We start from the raw sequence: 23,543 nt of genomic DNA, 5'->3' as shown, positions 1-23,543 counted from the left end.
CGTGGCAGTCAATTAGCATATTCCCTTCTTATTGGCTGTGGGCACCGCCATCTTTGCAATGGTGTGAGGGTCAATTAGCATATTCCCTCTTTATTAGATAGGATTTATGTCTTAAAGAAAATGTCTTTCCTGATGTTTATCCTCACTTGAAAGTGTTCTTCTACAAGGTGTTTTCTGTTTGGGATTATAAAGCTATGATTTTAGAAAGCTTCTACAATCTTTTGGAGAAATAATCCTATTAAAGTGAAACCCAATTCTTCCCTCTCATTATTTCAGACCAGAGAGTGGAATGCTAAAGAGCATTCTTTGGGAACCAGACAGACCCGAGTTCAAATCCTGGTTTTGCTGTTATTTATTGCCAGTGACAGTCATTGAAGGTTTACTATTTCTAACACTGCATTTGGTATGCATTTCTTATTTGCCCTTCATAACAACCCTATGAGATCATCTGCCATTCTTTTTTTTTTTTTTCCAACTGGTAAGGAAACATGCTAAAGGCACATGTACAGTAAATGAGGAAGCTGGAATTTAAACTTTGTCAGTGTGATTTGGAGCCCATGTTCTTGAAGCGGTCTGAGCCTCCTCCATAGATTATCGTGAATAGATAACCCTAGCTCATAGAGCTGTCATGCGGATTAAATGATGGGGAAAAGCTTGTGTACAACATCGAGGGCAGATACACAGTGACTCCACAATAGATTTCTTCCATGGCATATCCCTAATGCTTTCTGTGAGTACCTTTACTCATAGTGCTGGGGTCCATGGTGAGGCATCACTGCTCTCTGGCTGTCCTGAAAAGGGACACCTAGTTATTTGCGGAGCCATCGCCACCTGCTGGTTTCACCTCACCCAGACCAGCTTCAGTTTATCTTTACTATTGGCACATGTTCTGTCTTCCTGAAGTTTCTTGTCTCGTTTCCCACTTTCTAAATATAAAATATGTGCCTTTTATGTGAAAACACATTTTATAAAAAAACTGATGAGAAAACAAGTTTGATATTTTCCCAAGAGCTTCACTGTTTGACATTTGTACAGCAGCATATTTGTAGGCAATTTACTGAGAGTTTAGAGTTCCAGCAGTAGTGGGGCTGGGCAGAGGGAAAAGTCATGTTTCTGCACTTGCATAGATTGCTCTGGTTGGGTGTCATCTGTAAGCCTAAGTTTAGGTTTGTGGCCATGAAGGCCCTGTGGGCACTTGTCCAATGCCTATGGGTACTAGATGGCGTCACTGTCTCCTGGTCCCAAACTGAATTTTAGGTTTACCTTGGGGTCAGGCAAGTCAGGAGTTTGTCAGCAAAAGACTTTGCTTTTTTGGGAGAAATTACCATCTTAACTCACTTTTCTCCTCACCATCATTCTCTCAACTGGGATCCTGGGTGCAGAGCAAATGGCTGGGGATCCAGGTTGGCCCAGGCCTAGAGTTTGCTGGCCTGCAATCAAAAGTGACTTGGATCTTTCAGATATTGTCAGTGGATTGCTAGAATCTCTTAGAGACAGCCTGGGAAATAAATTGTTTTAAAGAATGTCTTGGAATTACATTAAATTTTCCAGAAGTAGCTGGAGGAATTCAAAAGTTTAATTGTTTAGCTTCAATTGGTTATAGTACACCTGAAAAATGTATATATTACTATGCTTCATGTATTGTTTTAAAACGCATTCAACTGTTAGTCCTTATAGGTACAATTAGATTTTTAAAAATTAAATTTATTGGAGGGACATTGGTCAACAGGGTCATAAAGCTTTCTAGTTTACATTTCTTTGATACACGATCTATATATTACGTTGTGTGCCCACCATCCAAAGTCAAATCATTTAGGTGATCATGAAATTTAACATAACCTCTAAGTTCTGACCTTTAAATCTCATTGGATGAGGTTTTTAAATTTACCTTTCTGAAATAGAAAAATGCAAATAAACAACTGGAGCCAACAAGGTATGATGAAAAATCCAGCTGCGATAAATGTTTATTAGCACAGTTGTGAAATTTTTCTGTGGTAATGTTTACTAACCTCTGTAAAGCAGGTCACACAAAATACCCAGGATATGCACAGAGCTGGGCCCAGAATGAACTTCTGGAAGGGGCGGGCAGGGGGGCGGGGCAGAGGGGGAGTAGCGAAAGAAAGAAGAGAGCAAGAACCCAAATCCATCTATAAGAATGGGATTTTCTTATCCTCTGGGAGAGTGGAGTTTAGTAATGATATCATTTGTTGATTCACAGAATTTAAAGGCAGAATTCTATCAGGTGGCAATTTCAGTGCATATTTTTAGTATCTCTCTAAAATGCAATTCAGTGTTGTTATTTATTCAACTTAAAATCTTTGAGTGAGTCCCCTCCATCTCACGACAGACCCTCACCATCAGGCCTGTCCGTTTTCTTGCTGCACCCTTACAGTCTAGCTCAGCCGTGGGCAAACTACGGCCCGCGGGCCGGATCCGGCCTGTTTGAAATGAATAAAACTATTGAAAAAAAAGACCGTACCCTTTTATGTAATGATGTTTACTTTGAATTTATATTACTTCACACAAACACTTCATCCATGCTTTTGTTCCGGCCCTCTGGTCCAGTTTAAGAACCCATTGTGGCCCTCGAGTCAAAAAGTTTGCCCACTCCTGGTCTAGCTGGAACCATTCAGAACTCTATGTAGCACTTTGAAGGTGTGATAGACCTTTTTACACTTTCCAAAAGTTTCTTAAATGTGTGTAGAACAAATAGGTCTTAGAACCCTTGAAGCTTACCATTGAGAAGGCCTGTGGGTCATGTAGTTGAACTCTTACGTTTTTTAAAAAGCCAAGGCCTAGAAACTTGGAGTTTTGTGTACAGTTTTTGCTAGACTATTAAATAAAATATGGTATGGCATTGGTCACATAGTTTGGCTAATAGTGGCTTCCATTGATTGAGTTCTTCCAGATGTGTCAGGAATTATACAGAGTGCTCACATCCACATTTCAACCAGTTCTTGCAACCACACCCATCCTATCTAATAGAGCAGTGATATGCAAATTGACCATCACTCCAACACACAAGCTAGCCGCCCCCATGTGGTCAAAGATGGCCACCCCCATGTGGACCATAGATGGCCAGCAGGGGAGGGCAGTTGTGGGTGATCAGGCCAGCAGGGGAGGGCAGTTGGGGGGAACCAGGCCTGCAGGGGAAGGCAGTTAGGTGTGACCGGGCCAGCAGAGGAGGGCAGTTAGGTGTGACCAGGCCAGCAGAGGAGGGCAGTTGGGGGCGACCAGCCCTGCAGAGGAGGGCAGTTGGGGGTCGGGGGGGAACCAGGCCTACAGGAGAGGACAGTTTGGGATGACCATGCCGGCAGGGGAGGGCAGTTAGGGGTGACCAGGCTGTCAGGGGAGGGCAGTTAGGGGCTACCAGGCCGGCAGGGGAGGGCAGTTAGGGGCAGTCGGACTGGCAAGGGAGCAGTTAGGCATTGATCAGGCTGGCAGGGGAGTGGTTGGGGGATGATCAGGCTGGCAGGCAGAAGCGGTTAAGGGCAATCAGGCAGGCAGGCAGGCAAGCGGTTGGGAGCCAACAGTCCTGGATTGTGAGAGGGATGTCCGACTGCCCTCAAGGGGTCACAGATTGGAGAGGGTGCAGACTAGGCTGAGGGCACATCCCCCCCCCCCCCCCCCCCCCCCGCCGCTCGTGCACAAATTTTGTTCACTGGGCCTCTAGTTTTTATATTTGGGAGAATTGAGGGTCAGGGGAATTATTAAGCTTTGTCCAAGATCTCAAGCCAGTTTTCTTTCTCTCACACTGAGTGGACACCAGTTTTTCTTTACTGACTTAATACTTTAAAAATAAAAAAAATAAAAATAAAAAAATAAAATAAATTACTTATGAATCAGTTACTTGACTAGAGGAGTGAATATGAAAAGAATGTCTTCATGTTTATTTCTGGAAGGATGTTTCTTGTAGTAATAAGAATAAGCACTTACAAAGCGCTTTTACTTCCAGACATTTCTGTCATCTTTTCTGTCAGACTTCTCTATTACTTGATGCTCAGTGAGGAAACAGGCTTGTCCTCCCAACTCCACAGTGCTTTACTTGCTGCTATGGACTCAACAAGTCATGGGCTCCCTCTACTGGTAGTTAACTGTGACTATGTTCATTTAAGTTATTAATATTTATTGACCTAGTCCACGAGGAATGTGAATATAAATGAGATGTGGTCTTTGCAGTGAAGAGATAATATATATGTATTTCTGTAATACAAGGTGGATATCAATGAATACTAGGAAAGGGGGACAAAGAAAATTTCATAGATGTTTAGAGGTCAGAGTGTTTTGTTGCAATTGGGGAATTAGGGAAGGCTTTGTGGAAGATTTGACATTTATCTGGATCTGAAGTGGTGAGTGAGATTTGGCTTGTGGCAGTCCAGGGAAGGGTAGGAAGAGGATCAGCACCCCTGCTGGAGGGAGCAGTGCTGCAAAGGTACTGGGTGAGGAAGGGAGATGTGTGCAGACACAGGAAGCATAAGTGCTTGTTTCCATTCAATCAGTGGGTAGGATCTTTGGGATGGAGCTCCGTTAGGATCAGAATGGCATTTCCCAGTCTTGATGGCAGTGAGGAACATGGTTAGCAAAGGGAAGTTGAACAAGGCTCCCTAAAGGTGATGATTGCCATATGTTGGTCATGGTTCTAGTGTGGAGAGTGGCCAGAACCAGCTCCTAGATTCTTCCTTAGCCACCACCGCTCCTATATGCACACAGAGTGACAAATTGTTCCCAGTAGTTCAGCCCCTCAGTGTGGTCTACTGTGTGAGGGGTGTAAAGACTGCAGCCTGGTCCCCAGGCAGGCTTAAAGCCGTCTCAGACCCACGGGCTTCCATGTCCCCTTTCCAGTTGTGTAGCAGGGCAAACCAGTGAAAAATCAAGGAAAACGTTTGCACCTTCCTTTACAGCAGAACTCCTCCAGCCCCCACCCACCTACTCTCTCCAGTGAGAGGCAGGCTGAGGCCCATCTTACTACACTGGTCCTGTGGGAGAAGGACTTTACCAAACACTAAATCTGAAGAGAAATCACAAAAAATAACCCAAGCTAGAACGTGTTCCCGAGACTCAGAACTAAGCCTTTTCCCCCTATTTCTTTTTTTTTTTTTTAATAACTTTAATGATTTTTAGAGAGAGGACTGGGAGAGAGAAAGAAACATCAATGTGAAAGCTAAACATTGATCAGCTGCCTCTTGCATGCCCCGTACTGGGGATCAAGACCTCAATCCAGGTATGTGCCCTGACCAGGAATCGAACCAGTGACATTTTGATGCACCAGGACAGTGCCCAACCCACTGAACCACACTGGCAGGGTAGAAGCCTTTTTGGCACACTGGAAGCTCAACCTATCTCGTGGCTCCAACGCCCAAGACATGTCTGGTGCTGACCTTCGGAAAAGATGAGGAGTGGAGATCTTATGCTGCCACTAACTTGTGGGAATGCACCTTGCACTCCTCTGTGCAGTCCCAACTGTCTTTAAAAGCTAAGGGCAGTTTCATTCTAGTTAATCTTTAACTAGAATGGAGGGACAGAGGAGGGGTACAGGCAAAGTGAGGACCTTGGAGTCAGGTCAGTAAGACAGAGGAAGGAGTCACCCCAGGGTTTGAGTACTAACTGTCTTTGCCTTTTCACCGTCACCACTAAGATATCTAGCAGGCACCCCCAATTCAGTTAGTCCCAGATGAACTCCTGATCACATCTTTTGTCTGCTCTGCGCACAGCCTACCCTCCTCCACAATGCTCACCTTCTAGTTGCGCAGTCATCCTTGATTCCTCTCGTCTTTCACCCCTCATCTCCAGTCCTGTAGGAAATCCCAGAGGCTTTACCTTCAAAATAGTACAGCGTGATCGGTCTCTCCTCTAACCTGCTCTGTAGTCACCCTGGGCTAAACCATCTCTCACCTGCACTAATATAACAGCTGCCTCCCTTATTCCTTCCTTGCTTGCTTCAGTCTGTTCTAAACTCAGTAGCTAGAGTGATCTTTTAAAAACATGACTCAGATCTTGTCACTTCTGTGCTCAAAACCTCGAATGAGTGGCTCCCCATTGTCCCTCAGCCTGAAGGCCAGAGTCCTTACAAACCGGCTTCTTTGCTATTCCTCCCTCATCCCTATCAGGCGCACTCCTTCCTATGGCCTTTGCGTGGGGTGTTCCCTCTGCCTGATAGGCTCTTTCCCCACACGTCCGCAGGGCCTCCCCTCCCCACTGTGGTAGTGACGGTAGGAGGCAGTGATCTGCTTTGGTGTCATGGAGATTATTTATGGTTTAGGGCAGCGAGACAGATCCTTTTGTGGAAGCATACAGGCCTTCTGGTTTAAAGATTAACGAGGATGAAACTGCCATTAGCTTTTAAAGACAGTTGGGACTGCACAGAGGGGTGTATGGTGCATTTCATTTTCAAGCGAGGATCACATTTTTCTGAGGGCCAGCATACCAAAGTCGGGCTGACGGTGATGGGACCACTGACTCAGCATGTGCGAGGTTTGTAATTCTCCATTTGGTGAAGGTTGAAGGCATTCTTATTTAAAAGATCAATGCAGGTAGCGTTTGTGGAATGGTAGGTGTAATTTTTTAGATGTGTATTATCATTTGGTAATTTTGAGCCTTGATTATGTATTTGTACATAAAATCTCCATAAAGATTATTTATTCTTTAGATGTTTATCCTCTTTATTGGCACAATATTTTTCTATAAAAATATTAAGCTTCATAATTTGGTAGAGAGAACGTGGACTTGGAGATAAGAGAACATTCATTTTTATTCATTTTCATTCGAGCTTTAGTACTGGCAATATTAGCATGGACAAGTTACTTAGTTTTTATTTCTCCATTTTGTTGTCTGTAAACTGAAGGGTCTGACTCTGCTTTTAGGATTCCTGTAGGATCACACGTGGTCACGCTGCATCTAAAGCACTGGTCATGTTGACTGCCACTCATAACGGCATTTCTTACTGGACGCGTTAGAGTTACGGCAGTGTCTTAGGACAGTTGAGGGATTCAGGAAAGCATCATTGATGACTTTTAAACCAAGACTCCTGTTTGTAGCGGATGGCAACTTGACCTTTTTTTTTTTGTTTTTTTGTACACATCTTTCCAGTGCCCCTCACCATGCCCGAGTCCATGGACACACACCCTTGTGTTCTCTCCTCCCGTCACCCTGCCCCATGTGTACATGCACACAGTCTCCTCGGTGTTTGATTTCCTGGGCTGTAGGGTTGAGCTGGCCTATAGATGTGGTGGTGGGAAGTGTCCTGTGTGTCCTGAACTTTAAGGTCTGACCAGAGGCAGGTTAGAGGATTATTTGCTTTAGTCATAGACAGCACAGGACACTGTGGACATTCTTCCCTGTCCTTTGCTGCCCCAGTTGCATTCACAGAGCTTCAGGAAATTTCTGAATGAAGTAGTAGAGTGGACCGAGGAGGGTGGCGTGTTCAGCATGTTCACTGTGCACAGTGGCGCTGGCCACTGCATTTGTGCGAGATGTCTTCTCAGAAAAGACCACAATGAGTCTTATCTTTCTGTTTCAGACAGCCCGTTGGAGGATCCTGACCTTAAGGATTCATATCTCATTCCAAGAAACATCATGGCTGAGCCAGACTATATAGAAGATGACAATCCTGAACTAATTAGGCCTCAGAAACTTGTCAATCCCGTCAAAACGTCCCGCAACCATCAAGATCTTCACAGAGAACTTCTTATGAATCAGAAAAGGTAAGATAGTTTCTTGAGCAGTTTCAGGACTTTACGGTAACTAGATTTAATTTTAATTATGTTTACAAAGGCTTCAAAGACTTTTTTGTTTCTTCACTATATTTGAGGCTTCCTTATTCCCTCTAGCACCCTTGAGCTAGGATGTCCCTCCAACAAGTAAAGCCAGCAGCAGGCACAGTTGCCACCACCAGTGTTACTCGGAAGTCTGCCGTCCTGTCTCCCCTTCTCATATGGGTGCAGATTTTAAAATTTGGATGGAACAGTCTAGATTAAAGATAAAAGGGAGTGTCCTAAGTCAAAAAGAAATATTTTACAAGTCTGTTTCTTAGATTTGTAAAAATCTTTGTATTTTCCCTTTATATATGTGAATGTGTGGGAGGCAGATGTAAATATTGCCTGCTTCAGCATTTGTGAGTAGCAGCTTGAAGTCTCTAGAACAGGTATGGGGAACCTTTTTATTGCCAAGGGCCATTTGGATATTTATAACATCATTTGTGGGTCATACAAAATTATCAGCTTAAAAATTAGCCTGCTGTACTAGTATATGGTAAAAATTTAATTAACTCACCCCTAATGCCTTGTCAGGGCCAGACCAAATGATTTCGAGAGCCTTATGCGGCCTGTGGGCCGGATGTTCCCCTGCGCTAGAAACACTTCAGTATTGACTGTAGATAAGAATACTCTGTCTTGCCCTGGCCAGTGTCCACAGGCATGGCTCAGTTGACTGGAACATCGTCCTCCTATACACCAAAAGGTGGTGGGTTCAATTCCTGATCAGGGCACCTACCCAGGTTGCAGATGTTCTCTCTCTCTGTCTCCCACCTCTCTTTCTAAAACCAATTTTTTAAAAAACAAACCCAAACCACTCTTTTTTGTCTATTCTTTGTTTTTATTTATTTTTTTTTTATTTTATTTTTTTTTTTAAATATATTTTATTGATTTTTTACAGAGAGGAAGGGAGAGAGATAGAAAGTTAGAAACATCGATGAGCGAGAAACATCGATCAGCTGCCTCCTGCACATCTCCTACTGGGGATATGCCCGCAACCCAGGTACATGCCCTTGACGGGAATCGAACCTGGGACCTTTCAGTCCGCAGGCTGACGCTCTATCCACTGAGCCAAACCGGTTTCGGCTATTCTTTGTTTTTAAGTAGCATTTTAATTATCACTATCATCATTTGTATTACTATTAATTGTTGTGGAGAGGAGCAAAACATTTATCTTCCATTTTCTTTATAAACCATTTGTTAGTTCCCCCCGTGTCATAAGTAATTTTGGATGTTGGGTTAGAGAACTCTGCTTTTAAAGTGATGTTAGTCAGGGCCAGGAGACTGGGAGAGTGGAGAGTACAAAGGTGTCTTATTTACTAGGACACAAGGTTACCTTTTTTATTTAAGATCTGTTAAGCTTCATTTAGAAGTATTTTGACACCTTCAGAATGAAACAGTTGATCTGAATTGTGAGACTATATAGATCACACATCCACACATTGAACTGAAAGATACGCACGCCAAGTTAAGCATTGGCCATGTTTTAGAGGGAAGGTCTAATGTAAAATTTTAAAAAATTATTTTAAAGGAAATGAGGGATCATTTTTATACCAGTTTTTCCAATTTGTACCTCAGGCAGAACTCCTGTCCCAGGAACTCTCTGTAAGCTTATCCTCTCTCTGGGTTGTGGGGATGTGGCTTACTCCCTTTCAGCCCCAGTGCCCACCAGCGTGGTGCTGCTGGGTTGGAGAACTCTGCTTCTAAAGTGATGTTAGAAATTGAATGCAAGTTTGATCCTTTCCGCATAGTGCTTAGCTTCTACTGGTGTTTGTCACATAAAAGAAGAAGAAAAAATGGATTCATTATCATCATGCCCAAAGCAAAAAAGGATTCTATAATTTCCTAAATAGGCCTCAGAATTTAGAGACAATCCTGCCTGGGAAAGTCTGTGTTTTCGGAGAAAGAAAGTTTAATATACTCCAAAAGAGAGTAGTTAAATGTTTTTCTAAACTAAATGGTTTCCTGTTGTCTTTACCTCTCGAACCTCAGTTCCATTTTCTGTAAAATGGAGTAGGCAAAGGTAAAACCAAAATTGGCAGCATAACTGTTTTTCTGAATTATAGGCTACAATTTATTTGCAAAAATTTAATAGTCTAGGTGTTATCTTTGTGAAACATATAGGTTTGTGCAATTGAATCTGTTACGCCAATTTTTTTAGAATAGGTACTTTCTGTGAAAATGGAATACCCTTCTGACTTTCTCTGGGTTATGCTTTCTCTTCTTTGTTTGCACAGGTGACTCTTTAGCCAGGCCCAGCTCTACTAATTTAGGAGAATGCTGGTGTTCCCTCAAGCACCATGGGGTAGAGAGGATGTGGGCTTTGAAGTCACAGGGAAATGACTTTACGATCTTGGACAAGGTTCCCCTTCTTGAGGTCTGTTTCTTCATATATAAAATAGGAGATAAAAATATCTTTCTTATAAAAATGGAAGTATATAGTAGCATGTATAAATACCTATTAAAATGTATGGCATGCCGAAACCGGTTTGGCTCAGTGACTAGAGCGTCAGCCTGCGGACTGAAAGGTCCCAGGTTCGATTCCGGTCAAGGGCATGTACCTGGGTTGCGGGCATATCCCCAGTGTGGGGTGTGCAGGGGGCAGCTGATCGATGTTTCTCTCTCATCGATGTTTCTAACTCTCTGTCTCTCTCCCTTCCTCTCTGTAAAAAATCAATAAAATATATTTTAAAAAAATAAAATAAAAATGTATGGCATATAGTAAGTGCTTGATTAATCCCAACCATCTTTCACTTTCTATGTAGTGCCATCTGGAAATTCCTATTACTTTTCCCCCTTCTTTGGAAAGTCCTGGTGTGGCTATAGAAGTACATTTAAACCAAAGAAACAAAAAGGCAGGTTTCAAAATCAAATGAATGTGTCTTATTCTATGTCTTCAGGTTTCTCAAGGGACAGTCTTAGTTTGGTAGAGTCCTCTTACTAGAAATACAACTGATTTTTAGAGTGAAAACTCCTCAAGCAGTTTCTAATTTTGTTAATCTGTCACATATACATTTTGGAGACTGGGGTTTTTATTTCTAAATTTTAATGTGGGGAAAATAGGAAGTATCACTTCCGTAATATATATGTTTGGTTAAAGGGTAATCAATCATACTTGATTACTGGCTTGTACCATAATGAAAGTCTATTTATTTCCTACAGTTTGTAGTGGGCCTTCCCATATTTTATCTTGTCCAATCCAGTGATCTTTCTGGGGATTTAGTGTGTGTTATCTTGGGGTTATCCTAATGTGACAAGTTAGTAAGAGAAAACTCAGAGTAACAGGCTAAGGGATCTTCTCAAGATTTCACAGTAGTTTTTTGGAATAAAAAGGGTAGAAAGAAATATATATAATTAAAGGCAGTTTAAATTAAAGGCAGAGCTTGATCAAATATAGTAATAATAAAAATTAGAAAAGGGGTAGGGAAGTGAGAGGGAGACAGAAATGAGATCAGCACAAACCGAGCTGTCCATGAAGGCTTAGACTTTGCCCTCCATAGCCAAAAATGTGGCTCAGAGCCCTGTAGCAGTTAGCTCAAAGAGGTTTTTTTTAGTTACTTTTTAAAGATCATAAGATAAAAGCAAAGTTACTACTTATGAGAACAAATACTCTACTCATAGGTATTCTAGCTCTGAACTCTATGCTCTTTTAAGTATGTAATTCTACTCCTATGTTTGCTATCTTTGGGACCAGCTAAGTTTCAGGTTAAAAGTCTTTACATTTCCATCTGCTCACAGCTTGCCACAAGGTCTGAGTGAGACCATTTTCAGATTCTCAGGGTCTGTAGATATTCCCAGTAACATAAGGGCAGATTTCAAGAGACAAGGTTGTTTTTAAGTTGTAAGATTAGTGTTTAAGATGTCTTAAAATATTTCTAATATAAATTAGGTTCTATCTTCTCTACAGGAGTACTTTTGGGGGGCAAATATAAATACCCAACTATTGAAATTGGTTTTTTGACTTGTACATTTCAGTCACTGGCTTTTATTCCCTGTGTTTTTAGTTGATCTACATATCTTCATTTGGCATGCTTTTTTTTTGTTTGTTTGTTTGTTTGTTTTTTAATATATTTTTTATTGATTAAGATATTACATATGTGTCCTTGTCCCCACGTTACCCTCTACCCCCCCACCCCCCCGCTCATGCCCTCACCCCCCCGTTGTCCATGTCCATTGATTAGGCCTATATGCTTGCATATAAGTCCTTTGGTTGATCTTTCCCCCTTACCCCCACCCTCCCCTACCTTCCCTCCAAGTCCCGACAGTCCAATCAATGCCTCTCCGTCTCTGGATCAGTCCTTGTTCATCAGCTTATGTTGTTCATTATATTCCACAAATGAGTGAGATCATGTGGTATTTATCCGCTCTCCAGTTCCATCCATGCTGTGGCAAATGGTAAGAGTTCCTTTTTCTTCTTCCTCTTCTTAAAGAATACCTTTCAGCATTTCATATAATGCTGGTTTGGTGGTGATGAACTCCTTTAGCTTTTTCTTATCCGTGAAGCTCTTTATCTGACCTTCTATTCTGAATGATAGCTTTGCTGGATAAAGTAATCTTGGTTGCAGGTTCTTGCTATTCATCACTTTGAATATTTCTTGCCAGTCTCTTCTGGCCTGCATGGTTTCTGTTGAGAAATCAGCTGACAGTCGTATGGGTACTCCCTTGTAGGTAACTGACTGTCTTTCTCTTGCTGCTTTTAAGATTCTCTCTTTATCTTTTGCTCTTGGCATTTTAATTATGATGTGTCTTGGTGTGGTCCTCCTTGGATTCCTTTTGTTTGGGGTTCTCTGCGCTTCCTGGACTTGTAAGTCCATTTCTTTCACCAGGTAGGGGAAGTTTTCTGTCATTATTTCTTCAAAAAGGTTTTCAATATCTTGCCCTCTCTCTCCTTCTGGTACCCCTATAATTCTGATGTTGGTACGCTTGAAGTTGTCCCAGAGGTTCCTTACACTATCTTCATATTTTTGGAATCTCTTTTCTTTTTTCTTTTTCGGTTGGGTATTTTTTGTTTCTTTGTATTTCAAATCTTTGACTTGATTCTTGGGATCCTCTTGTCTGCTGCTGGATCTCTGTAAATTATTCTTTATTTCAGTCAGTGTATGCTTAATTTCTAGTTGGTCCTTTTTCATGTCCTCCATGGTCTCACTATACTTATTGAGGGATTCATTAAATTTATCGGCGGTTTCCATAAAATTCTTGAAAAACCTTATAAACGTGGCCTTGAACTCTATATCCAATCGTTTGCTTTCCTCCATTTCTGCCATTTGTGACCTGTTTCTTTGTCTCCGCATTTTGGCAGCTTCCCTGTGTTGATAGAGTGGCCCTGTGCGCCAGGTGTCCTGTAGGGCCCAGTAGCTCAGCCTCCCCAGTTACCTGGGGTGGACACTCTTGGTGCACTCTTGGTGCCTTGGTTGTTGTAGAATCACTGGGAGGAATTGACCTCCAGGCCAATTGGCTGTGAGAATCAGCTGTGTCTAAAGTGGGAGAACTTCTGTGCTGAAGACACCCTTCTGGGGCAAGACTTGCTTCAGTGGGGCTTTGGTGCTCACTGAGTCTGCTCCCTGAGTGTGTCCCTTATGGATCTGAGGAGTTGCAATCTGGGTGGTCCCCCTCTGACCACTGGGTACAGTGGCTCCTGGATCTAAGGAGGTGCTAATTCAGCCTCTGCCTGAGGCCACACAGCAGGAGCCATGAAGAGGCTCAGCTGTGAAGCAATGCAAGCCGCTGCGGGGCCTTGGGCCTTCTCTTGGAAGTTCCGGGTCTGCCTGGCTCGGCTGCAGTTAGGTACATTCACATGCAAAAGCCTCTGCCGCAGCCTGGGTGGGGCGGGGTCTCAGGGAGTCAAAGGGCGGAGAAAGCAGCTATGGCCGATTCTCCGCCCGGAGTCGCGCGTCTCAGTGTCCCGGTAACGGCTGCAAGCACCTCTGAGGGAAAGCCGCCCTCAAGTTCGCCCGCTGCCGGACAGACCAGCCTCTCCCCGTATGAGTCCTGGGTCCCCAGAGACTTCCCGGAACCGGAGTTCAGAGCAGTCGGGAGCTTGTGGTTCAAAAAGACAGCCGCGTCCTCAGGCGCCACCCCCTTTCCTCGCGCGCGAGCCGCCGTACCTCTGCACTTCACCTCCGCAGCGCCTCTGGCTCTCAGCATGCTTTTCTTTCCTTTTAGTTGTAGAATTTACACTCAGCCAGCCTTCCTGTTGTTCTGGATGATATTTGCTCAGTCCTTTGCGGTAATTTTCAATTGTTGTGTGAGGCGACAATTTCCCGGTGTTTACCTATGCCGCCATCTTAGTTTTCCTGGCATGCTTTTCTAGACAAATATTTCCTCAATAAATACTCATTGGTGTACAACATGGAAAAATACGGGAAATTGAGGTGGAAATATTTACATTTGAATTTATACAGGTAGAAATGGTTCAGCCACAAATGTAGGCAAGGCAGGCCAGACCAGAAAACTCCAAGATTAAAGATCAAGGGCTTGCAATCCAAATGCACCCTCCCCTCCACCCTAAGAAAAAAAATTAGGCCAGCAAATATTTGAGTGTCAGGGGTGTTCTTTTGGGGTCTGTGCCAGCCCTCGCCCCTGGCTCAGGCCTTCCAGCTGAGGAGGCAGTTTCACTTGGATGGGTTCAAGTGCATCTGGGGTGGAGGTGGACCCTTTCAGTCAGCCCCTGGGTGTATTCAGTGGTTTATGTGAAATGTGAAATGTACTATTAAAAGTTGTCTGTATATTGCACCACTGATGGTGGAAATATAAAGTATTGTGGCCTTATTGGAGGGCAGTTTGGCAATATACATCAAATTGTAAAATGTACAGATACTTAGCCAGCAGTTCTACTTCTATGAATGTAGTCAGCGGGAATGCTTATATAAAGGAGTGCAAATATGAATGTACAAGGAAGATCATTGCCTCATTACTTTCAGTAGGGAACAATTGGAAATGACCTAAATGCATGTCAGTATGGGAGTGGCAAACTTCCACACTGTGAGGTCTTGTGCAGATGTTAAGAACGATGAAGCAGAGCTTTGTTTGTAAAGGTATAGAAAGTAAGGAGGAGCCCAGATTAGCTGTTACCTCTGAGTCCATGTTCAATTTTCGGGGCCACTACTCACATAGAATACAATGTAGGTGGTGCTCCCAAGATCTGTTTGACAGGGTTGAGGTGTGCTTTCACTTTTTATTTTATGTATATGTCACCTAACCTATTTTTTATTCAAGGAGCACTTATTAAATTTAAAAATTGGCTTGACCCACTATCATAGTTACAGCAAGCAGGCTCAGGATTAACTGTTGGTCTTGAGTGGTACAGACACCAGGACTTTAAGGGATAATGGGATTAAAAGGATTTGTTAATTGTATACGTCACAATTGATTAAAGAGAATCAACTATTGTCATGTGCAGAATGATATTGTAGTTTTTAAGAAATTTGCAGAAGCTGATTTCTCTCTTAAGTCTGACCCAGTTTTAGACTCAGGGAAACATATAGGCAGTGCTTGCTTGACTTTTTCCATTCAGCACAGATTAAGTGATCGGCTACGATAAAATATTAACTAAATTTATATGACTTCTTGACTGTTCTAAGTACAGAACATTTATCACATGAGCCACCATTTCCTGAGCTTTCTGTTACTAAATATTTTATCTTACTGCTCCCATTATATAAAGTCTTACAATAGAAAATGAATACTGTATATCAGTTAAACCCATTCATATGTTGCGATAGAATGTCAGATTAGTATGTCATACATCAAAGTTTGTGCAATAGCTTTTGCATAATCCAGAAGCATTTAATAACATTTGAGGTTAATTTTGCCTGTGAAGTATTTTGAAATTTAAATGATGCAGATAGCTAAATCCTTAATCCTAAAATATAAATCCCTTAAGTTTGTCTGTAGTGTTATAGAGGCTTTTAATAGTCATGAAATTGAGTGGGTCTTTACTCAGATTATTTACAAACAAATTTTCCTGTGTGCTCAGTGACATTTAGGTTTATTGTGAACAAAATACCATCAGCAACTTTTATTGTGCTGATTAAAGATTAAATTTCCTGAATACTTACCTATACTTCTGCCCCCGCCCCATACAATCTAGTAACTGTGAAACCATAATTAAGTCACAAAAGTAGCCTGTCTCTTTTGTTGTAATGCAAATTTGCTAATGGAAATTGGGGAAGAGGAGACAAGTTATTTAATTTTAAGTATTAATAAAGTGGAGATTACTTAAGAGCTAGTGGAGACTGGCTGAAATGTTAGGGAATAGTCTTCCCCTGACTTGCCACGGAATTCTTAGATGGAGGGTTGGTAGGCCTAAGTTTTGGTTTTGTTTCTCCCCATTTGATGAGATAGTAGCCTGACTTATCCCTTAGAAATGTGAGGCTTTCCTGGGGCCTGACTTCCATGCATTGTCAGTAGTCAACCACACATCTGAAATGGTTCAACTGGAAGGATCACTGAACTGGGAGTCAGAGGCTCAGAGTTCTGTGTGGCCAGTAATGATGATGGACATGCCTTTACACATGCAAGAACCTTCCTAAAAATCTGAAACTTTGGCCATTTTGCTGTTTAAATTTCTGGTGAAGCCATCTCATCTCCATGTCCATGTCCATGTCCATGTCCATCTTGGGTGGTTGTCATACTCATCGAATGAGCATAATGTTCCTCACCTTCCCCAGTGAATAGATTTTGCTTACTATCGGAAGATGCTCTTGCTTTTTCTTTCATGATTGTGAATTTCTGAGATAATTAATGTGGACTAGTAACTGGTAGTAGGGGGTCACAATCATGCTAATTCATCGGACCCTTTCTCTGTGGCTAATGGCTTAAATTTCTTTTGAGGAAAGATGTGTCCATTAGATTACAACTTCTTCATTTTGTTCATGCTTTTTTTGCAGGGGTCTTGCCCCTCAGAATAAGCCAGAACTGCAGAAGGTAATGGAAAAAAGAAAACGAGATCAAGTAATAAAGCAGAAGGAAGAAGAAGCACAAAAGAAGAAATCTGACTTGGAAATAGAACTATTAAAACGGCAGCAGAAGTTGGAGCAGGTAAGGGTGACTGTGGTGAAAGTGGCCTTTTTTTATTGAGCCATATTTGACATACAACATTGTGTAAGTTTAAGGTATTCAGCATATTGATTTGGTACATTTATGTTGCAATGTGATTTCCATTGTACCTTAGCTGACACCTCTGTTGCATCACATAAATTATTTCTTCTACACTTGGGAACCATTAAGATAATCTCTTAGCAAATGTAAGACACAGTTTTGTTGGCTGTAATCACTCTACTGTGCATTAGGCCTCCAGGACTTATTTATCTACTAATTGCAAGTTTGTACCCTTAAACAACTCCCATTCCCCCTCATTTCTAGCCCTGGATAACCACCGTTCCACTCTCTGCTTTTATAAGTTGGTTGTTGTTGTTTTTTTAAAGATCCCATATATAATATATGATACAATGTTTGTTTTTCTCTGACTTTTCTCACAAATTGTCTTTTTGTCCTGAAAACTAAGAATGTTAGAGAACAAGCAGAATTTACCAGACAGGACAGATGTAAATGTTTATACCATGAAAGAAAATATGAGACAAAATGTGAGCAAATGGGCTAAAATACATTGAAAGTAAAGTCCAGAATTCTATTGAGGGCCTAGAAGAGATTCAGGAGGAGACAGAACTAGAGCTTTCACTGAATTCAGCAGTGTTGGGAGCTCAAGCACTTGAGTGAAATTTAACTTCACCGAGAGTACAGGCCAGCTGTGTTGATTGCAGGATCTTGTCTTAACATTGATTTTTAGATTCTTGTGATCTCTCTGTATTGCTTGTAGTAACAACCCACCTGCTGCTCTTGCGAGGAATTACCTGAATCTATGTGTACACACACACACACACAAACACACACACACTTATTTATTTTAACTGGGGACTGGGAGAAAATTTATTTCATTGGGAAACGAAGTCATTGGGGACTTTGGAAAGAGGGAATGTCTTGAAAAGCCTCAGTTTGTAAATAATTTTTCTGTTTCTGAATTTTATTTAGCTTGAACTTGAGAAGCAGAAACTGCAAGAAGAACAAGAAAACGCCCCAGAGTTTGTGAAGGTTAAAGGCAATCTTAGGAGAACAGGCCAAGAAGTGGCCCAAGCCCAGGAGTCATAGACGCACGCTTCAGAGACCGCAAGGAAGCTGCGAGCAGGCACCTCCTCAATGCTTAATCTCAGGGCAAAAGCCCCTGGGAGCATCCCAGCCAGCAGAGAATTGTTGCTTAAAAAAGGATTTGGTCTTGGTTCACCTACAGTCTGGGTGGGTAAATTACCTGTGACAGTTGCAATTCCTATTCGCCAAACGAAGGACGTTGACCAGCACTTAGGATGGGATATGGACCTGTGTTCAAAGACTTTAAAAAAACAAACAAACAAAAAAGGAAGAGGACACTGGAGTAAATTCTTGAGAGTTGCACTACTTGGTTTTTCTTCCAATCCAAGTTTAGTGGGGCACAGAGCCTTTTTTCTTTTAAAACCTAAAGAAACTGTGTTTCATTCTTCCTTTAGTTATCTATCAGATAATTTAGATCACATAGAAATACATTTGATCTGTTACAGTCAATATTCATCAATTCTCTTTTGAGAATCCAAATTTTCTTGTTTAATTTATACCTTCACCCATGTTAGGATTCATACCTGAGAATGTTGATGTTAATGTTGAGCACAGCTATCACCTTTATTGACATCAATAGGGTGAGAAGGTTTAAAAATATGTAAACAGACATACGTAAACAAAAATATGTAAATGGCCATTTTGATCTTATCTTAACTCCGTCTGGTTATGCTCCATGGTAACATTCCATTTCAGAGAAGGCACATTCTATAAAACCATTTATTGCTTTGATAACTATTAAGGTTTTAAAAAATATTTCTTGCTGAGCTAGCTCCTTTTATATATTAAATAATCTCCCCGTCTTTTGGAGAATGAAAGCTAGTCCACATAACTGAACTTCAGTGTCAAAAGTAGAGAGCCCAAATTTTTTTATTCCTTCTGAGAGCAGTGTGGGGAGTGCTCCCACTGGGAGCCTGGGAAGGAGGAGTGATTTTAGTATTTTAATGTGAAGCAAATGTAGATTGGTCTCAAGAGGCCTCGTTGGAAGATTCATAGAAACTGTACATGTTGAATGTTACCCATTTCTTTACTTTTTTTTTTTTTTCTTAAGAAGAAAAACTATTTCCCCACTCTCTTAGTTATGATGATGGTATTGATAACGATGACGTTTTTGACTACTGTACTGCATCTCAGGAAAAGCCCAGGTAAAGGGAGAAGCTGCTCAGTTTTCTCACCCTAGCAAGCAAGCTACTCAAAGTGAAGCCCAGGCTACCAATAACAGCAGAGTTCTTAGACATTTTATACTCTGGTATGGGCCATTCGACTTGGGTGGTCTGGAAGAATTTGTGTGGATTCAGTATGTTCTCCCTAGAGACGATTCAGCCAGTAATTTCTACATTGAAGACTCTTCTTATAATTCCTCTAATAGCTTGTAGAAAGTTGGATTCTGAGCTTCTGAATTCTTAGTAAGCATAGTAGAAATTAGCTTTCTGTGGGAATGCTTCAATTTTCATACTTGACGATTAGTCTCATATTCAGTCCTAATGTGAACAAGATAAAAGTAAATGGCAGTGATCATATACTGCTAGTTCAGGAATATGTGGATTACACCTGCAATGGATGATTTCTCTCATCAGCAAGTATTATTTGAATAAAATAGGAGATCCTTAAGATAAGATACTGCTCTATAATAGTTTGCTTTTGAAGGATGGAATGGTAGCTATTTTTCCCATCACTCTTCCTTATGAGAGAAGAAAGTACGTTAACTGATCATCTTGAAAGTATATTTCTGATTGCACATTGACTGGAGTTCTTTCTTTGTGCATATGGACTAATGATGTGACTTGTAAAATGAGGATTCCGGACTGGCCTTACATACCCTTTAACTGCATGCAAGTTCTTTTTGATCCTGTGTCCTTGAAGCAGTTCTCCCACTTGATAAAATTCTCAAGAGCTCTGACAGGCTCCTTCAGAAGGACCGATTCTGTTCCTAAAACTTACCTAGAATTCACTCTTCCCTAGGAAATAAATTACAAAAGCATTTCCCTCCCAATCTCACTCACAAATCTTCAGAATTATTTGTAGTTAGTGTACGAGGTCTGGCCAAAAGAAGACTTGTAAATAGCATACAGTGATGTCTTATGACTAAACAGTGGAAGGTCCACTTAGAGAAGCTCTTTGAAGTCATCAGATCAGCTTAGCTCACAGGCCTAAGTTTAAAAAGGCGTCAGTCTCCCCCACGCTTTAATACTGTACAGTCCAAACCCCTAGGACTTGTGGACATCCCAGCAGTTTGTGCTTTGAGCCACTTTTTTTTACAAAAATGGCTCCATTTTTCCACTCTGTGGTTTTCTTAAAGTAGTTCAGTGTTTTATAGTTTCCTAGTAGTAAAGTAGTGTTGCTTTCTAAGCTATAACAGTTGACTTTATTCTTCTACTCTGAAAAATCTTGACTTGTTTGAGTGTATATAATATATACAAAGGGAGCCTTAATGGATTTGTTTTCATAATTTAATATTTTTTGTATTTGCTCTTGTATAATTGTTTTTAATGGAAAGTATTACAGAATTGAGGGTGGAATTCTTAGAACCAAAGTTATTCTTAATAAAAATCACCACATGCTTGGACCATACAGCTGTTTGTCTGATGTGTTGAAAATGGGTGTCTGGGCCTGAGGGGACGGCGGGAGGCTGTGTTCAGTTCAAAGATCAGAAGGCGGTGCTAGGGCCTCCCTTGGGTGACTATCCTCCTTGACAGCCTTGCTCACACGTCACTTATGTCCTCTTGCCTTGTGTCAGTCAGGACTGACAATTTATTAAGTCAAAGCACACTAAGGTTGCTGCGCTTGCATAAAATATGTGGTATTTTAGCAGCAGCTGTCAGTCTGCCGATCAAAGTATTCTGAATTTTAGGTAACTTGGAAGAACAGTGGGAGATATATTTTGGGAAGGAACATTTTTCAGTGCTTGTGAACTAGTATATCTGGCATGTCTGAAGTGTGACCATAAAATTATTTTGTTTATGCAGCTAAGTTAATGTAATTCTCAGAGAAGTTACTTTGGGAAGCTATACACATGATTTCATTATACTATTGGTTAAATTAGTTTGGAGGTTTCAGTCTTTTTACTTTTCCAATCCCAAGTTATTACTCAGCTTGATCACCCAATTCATACTATCTTTGGACTCTTTGAAAATCAGATCTACTCAGGGCAGTGACATCTGTTACCTCTAAGGTTATACCGTGAGTTCTAAAGGCCAGCATAGAAGATGGTCCCAAAAATTATTTGAAGAGTAGCTGATCTTTGGAATAACTAGGCATTTTCTCAAGGTGACAGTTTTGAGGCAGTCAGTCCATTTCATTGGTTGTTTCTTATAGTAATAGTAATAGATTTGAAAGAAGACAGAGGGCAATTAATGTGTTTGGTAAGACTTGAAATGCTATAGTACATCTAAAGAAGTATTAGAATATTACTGCCAGGTTTACATTTTACTGGTATAATGAGAAACAAAGTGTTTTCTTCCTGAGGTCTTAGGTTAAATAAAATCTTTATGAGCTAGCCTTATAATTACAGTTTCTCTTTTTTTTCCTCATGAGAAAATGCATTCTGATTATCAATTAGGGATGTTTTGAATGTCTTCTCAGTTGCTCCTAGATTTCCTACTAAGATAGTAGTTGCCAACCACCTTGCCAATAAAAAGGGCACTTGGTTATTTAGGGAAAGTATACTGATTACTACTGGGATGTTATTGCTCCAGGCCCCTCAAGGTTAGGAAATATATTTGTGTGTGTGAGTGTAAATACGTATTCATACACTTTCATTGATATTTATTTTTATATCTCTAGTTACTAAAAATCATTAGTCAACAGCAGTGTCTCCAATTCTAACCCAATAGCACATTCTAGCTTTCTTCCTTCCCATGATTAGGGCATGAAACCTGGGTGAGCTGTTCAAGCTGATTCACCTATGAGTCACAGGCCTTACTTAGATAAGTCCTTTTTAGGAGGGGGGAGGTTCTGAGAGGGAAGATAAGTCCTTTTATAATTCTTGCTTTGTCATGGGATTTTTAATATCTTGCCATTTATATTACTTCAATTTTTTGAAACTTGGTGTAATCCCCAGAAATTGTGTGCTTTGGATAGCCGGCATTACCTCATTGTCCTGCCTTTATAATATACTAGAGGCCCAGTGCATGAAATTTGTGCACATGAGGGGAGGGGGTCCCTCAGCCCAGCCTGTGCCCTCTCGCAGTCCAGAAGCCCTTGGGGGATGTCAGACTAACAGCTTAGGCCTGCTCCCCACCGTCAGTTAGACATCCTTAGCGCTGCTGCGGAGGCAGGAGAGGTTCCCGCCCCCGCTGCTGTGCTCACCAGCCACGAACCCAGCTTCTGGCTGAGCAGTGCACTCCCCCTGTGGGAACGCACTGACCACCAGGGGAAGCTCCTGCATTGAGCGGGATAGGGCCAAAACTGGCTCTCCAACATCCCCTGAGGGGTACCAGATTGTGAGAGGGTGCAGGCAGGGCTTAGGGACCCCACTGGTGCACGGTCAGGGCCAGGGAGGGACTCAGGAGGTTGGCCAGCCTGGGAGGAACTGTGGGAGGGCTTCAGGGCATGCCCAGTCCTGATTGGCTGGACCCCAGCAGCAAGCTAACCTACCAGTTGGAGTGTATGCCCCCTGGTGGTCAGTGCACGTCATAGTTGTTGAGAGCCTTAGCATATCATTAGCATATTACACTTTGATTGGTTGAATGGATGACTGGACACTTAGCATAGTAGGCTTTTATTATATAGGATTGGTCTTGTCCATTAGCATTATTGAAAACTTAGGTATATTTTATTAATATATAATTAGTAGGATCATGTTGAGATTTTGTCTTCGAAGAGTCATTAAGTTTTTATGCTGAATTCTTTGGTTTGAGACATTTAATATTTATTATCTTGGACATACTGTTGGGTCCTTCTAAATTTTTTATCATTGATCAACTGGACTTCTTTTCTGCTTGATTATTATATGTGACCATTGATGGTGATCAGTATTCTTCTTGTACTATTGTTTTTTAGTTTCTTTATCTTTCAGATTTCCTGTGTTTCTTATTTTCTGTATACATAGCTAGAAATAAGATATGCCTATAATTTATAAAAACATATCTAATAAAGAGAAACATGCAAATTGACCATACCTTCACTACAGTCACAAGCCATGCCCACCAGCCAATCAGAGCGACTATATGCAAATTAACCCAACCAAGATGGCGGCCGGCAGCCACAGAACTGGAGCAAGCAGGAGGCTTGGTTACCCTGGCGATGGAGGAAGCCAAGCTTCCCACCTGCCCTAGCCGGCTGTGGCCTCCGCTCAAGGCAACAAAGTTTCAATTATAGAAGACAAATAAATCCCAGATACCTGCTTCCAACCAGCCTCCACTGGCAGCTTGCATGGCTGGGGGCTGTGACCAGCCTGCAGACAGCCATCAGCCCCTCACCCAGGCTGGCCAGGCACCCCAACGGGGACCCCCACCCTGAAGGGGCTGTGACCAGCCTGCAAACAGCCATCAGCCCCTCACCCAGACTGGCCAGGCACCCCAGCGGGGACCCCCCACCCTGAAGGGGCTGTGGCCAGCCTGAAAACGGCCCCCAGCCCCTTACTCAGGCTGGCCAGGCACCCCAATGGGGACCCGTACCCTGAAGGCACTGTGGCCAGCCTGCAAACAGCCA

General features: G+C 41.9%; 1 protein-coding gene across 4 annotated transcripts in view; it reads left to right on the top strand.

The window, feature by feature from the left end:
* FAM107B (family with sequence similarity 107 member B) overlaps positions 1-20,462 on the top strand; it is a 280,431-nt gene extending 259,969 nt beyond the window's left edge. For 3 of the 4 annotated variants that reach the window (XM_036307321.1, XM_036307325.1, XM_036307322.1), the window contains 3 exons: positions 7,517-7,700; positions 16,637-16,787; positions 17,778-20,462. In XM_036307321.1, coding sequence (XP_036163214.1) covers positions 7,517-7,700; positions 16,637-16,787; positions 17,778-17,894 — 452 coding nt within the window. In that variant the 3' untranslated portion in view covers positions 17,895-20,462. Of the gene's footprint in view, positions 1-6,267; positions 6,472-7,516; positions 7,701-16,636; positions 16,788-17,777 lie in introns of those variants that run through there. The other variant, XM_036307324.1, reaches the window with a different exon arrangement.
* The last annotated feature ends 3,081 nt before the right edge of the window (positions 20,463-23,543 follow it).

The sequence above is a fragment of the Myotis myotis genome, unplaced genomic scaffold (assembly GCF_014108235.1).
Source record: "Myotis myotis isolate mMyoMyo1 unplaced genomic scaffold, mMyoMyo1.p scaffold_m19_p_46, whole genome shotgun sequence".
NCBI lineage: Eukaryota > Metazoa > Chordata > Mammalia > Chiroptera > Vespertilionidae > Myotis > Myotis myotis.
The sequence above is the reverse complement of the archived record's forward strand: the minus strand, read 5'-3'. Positions and strand labels throughout refer to the sequence as shown.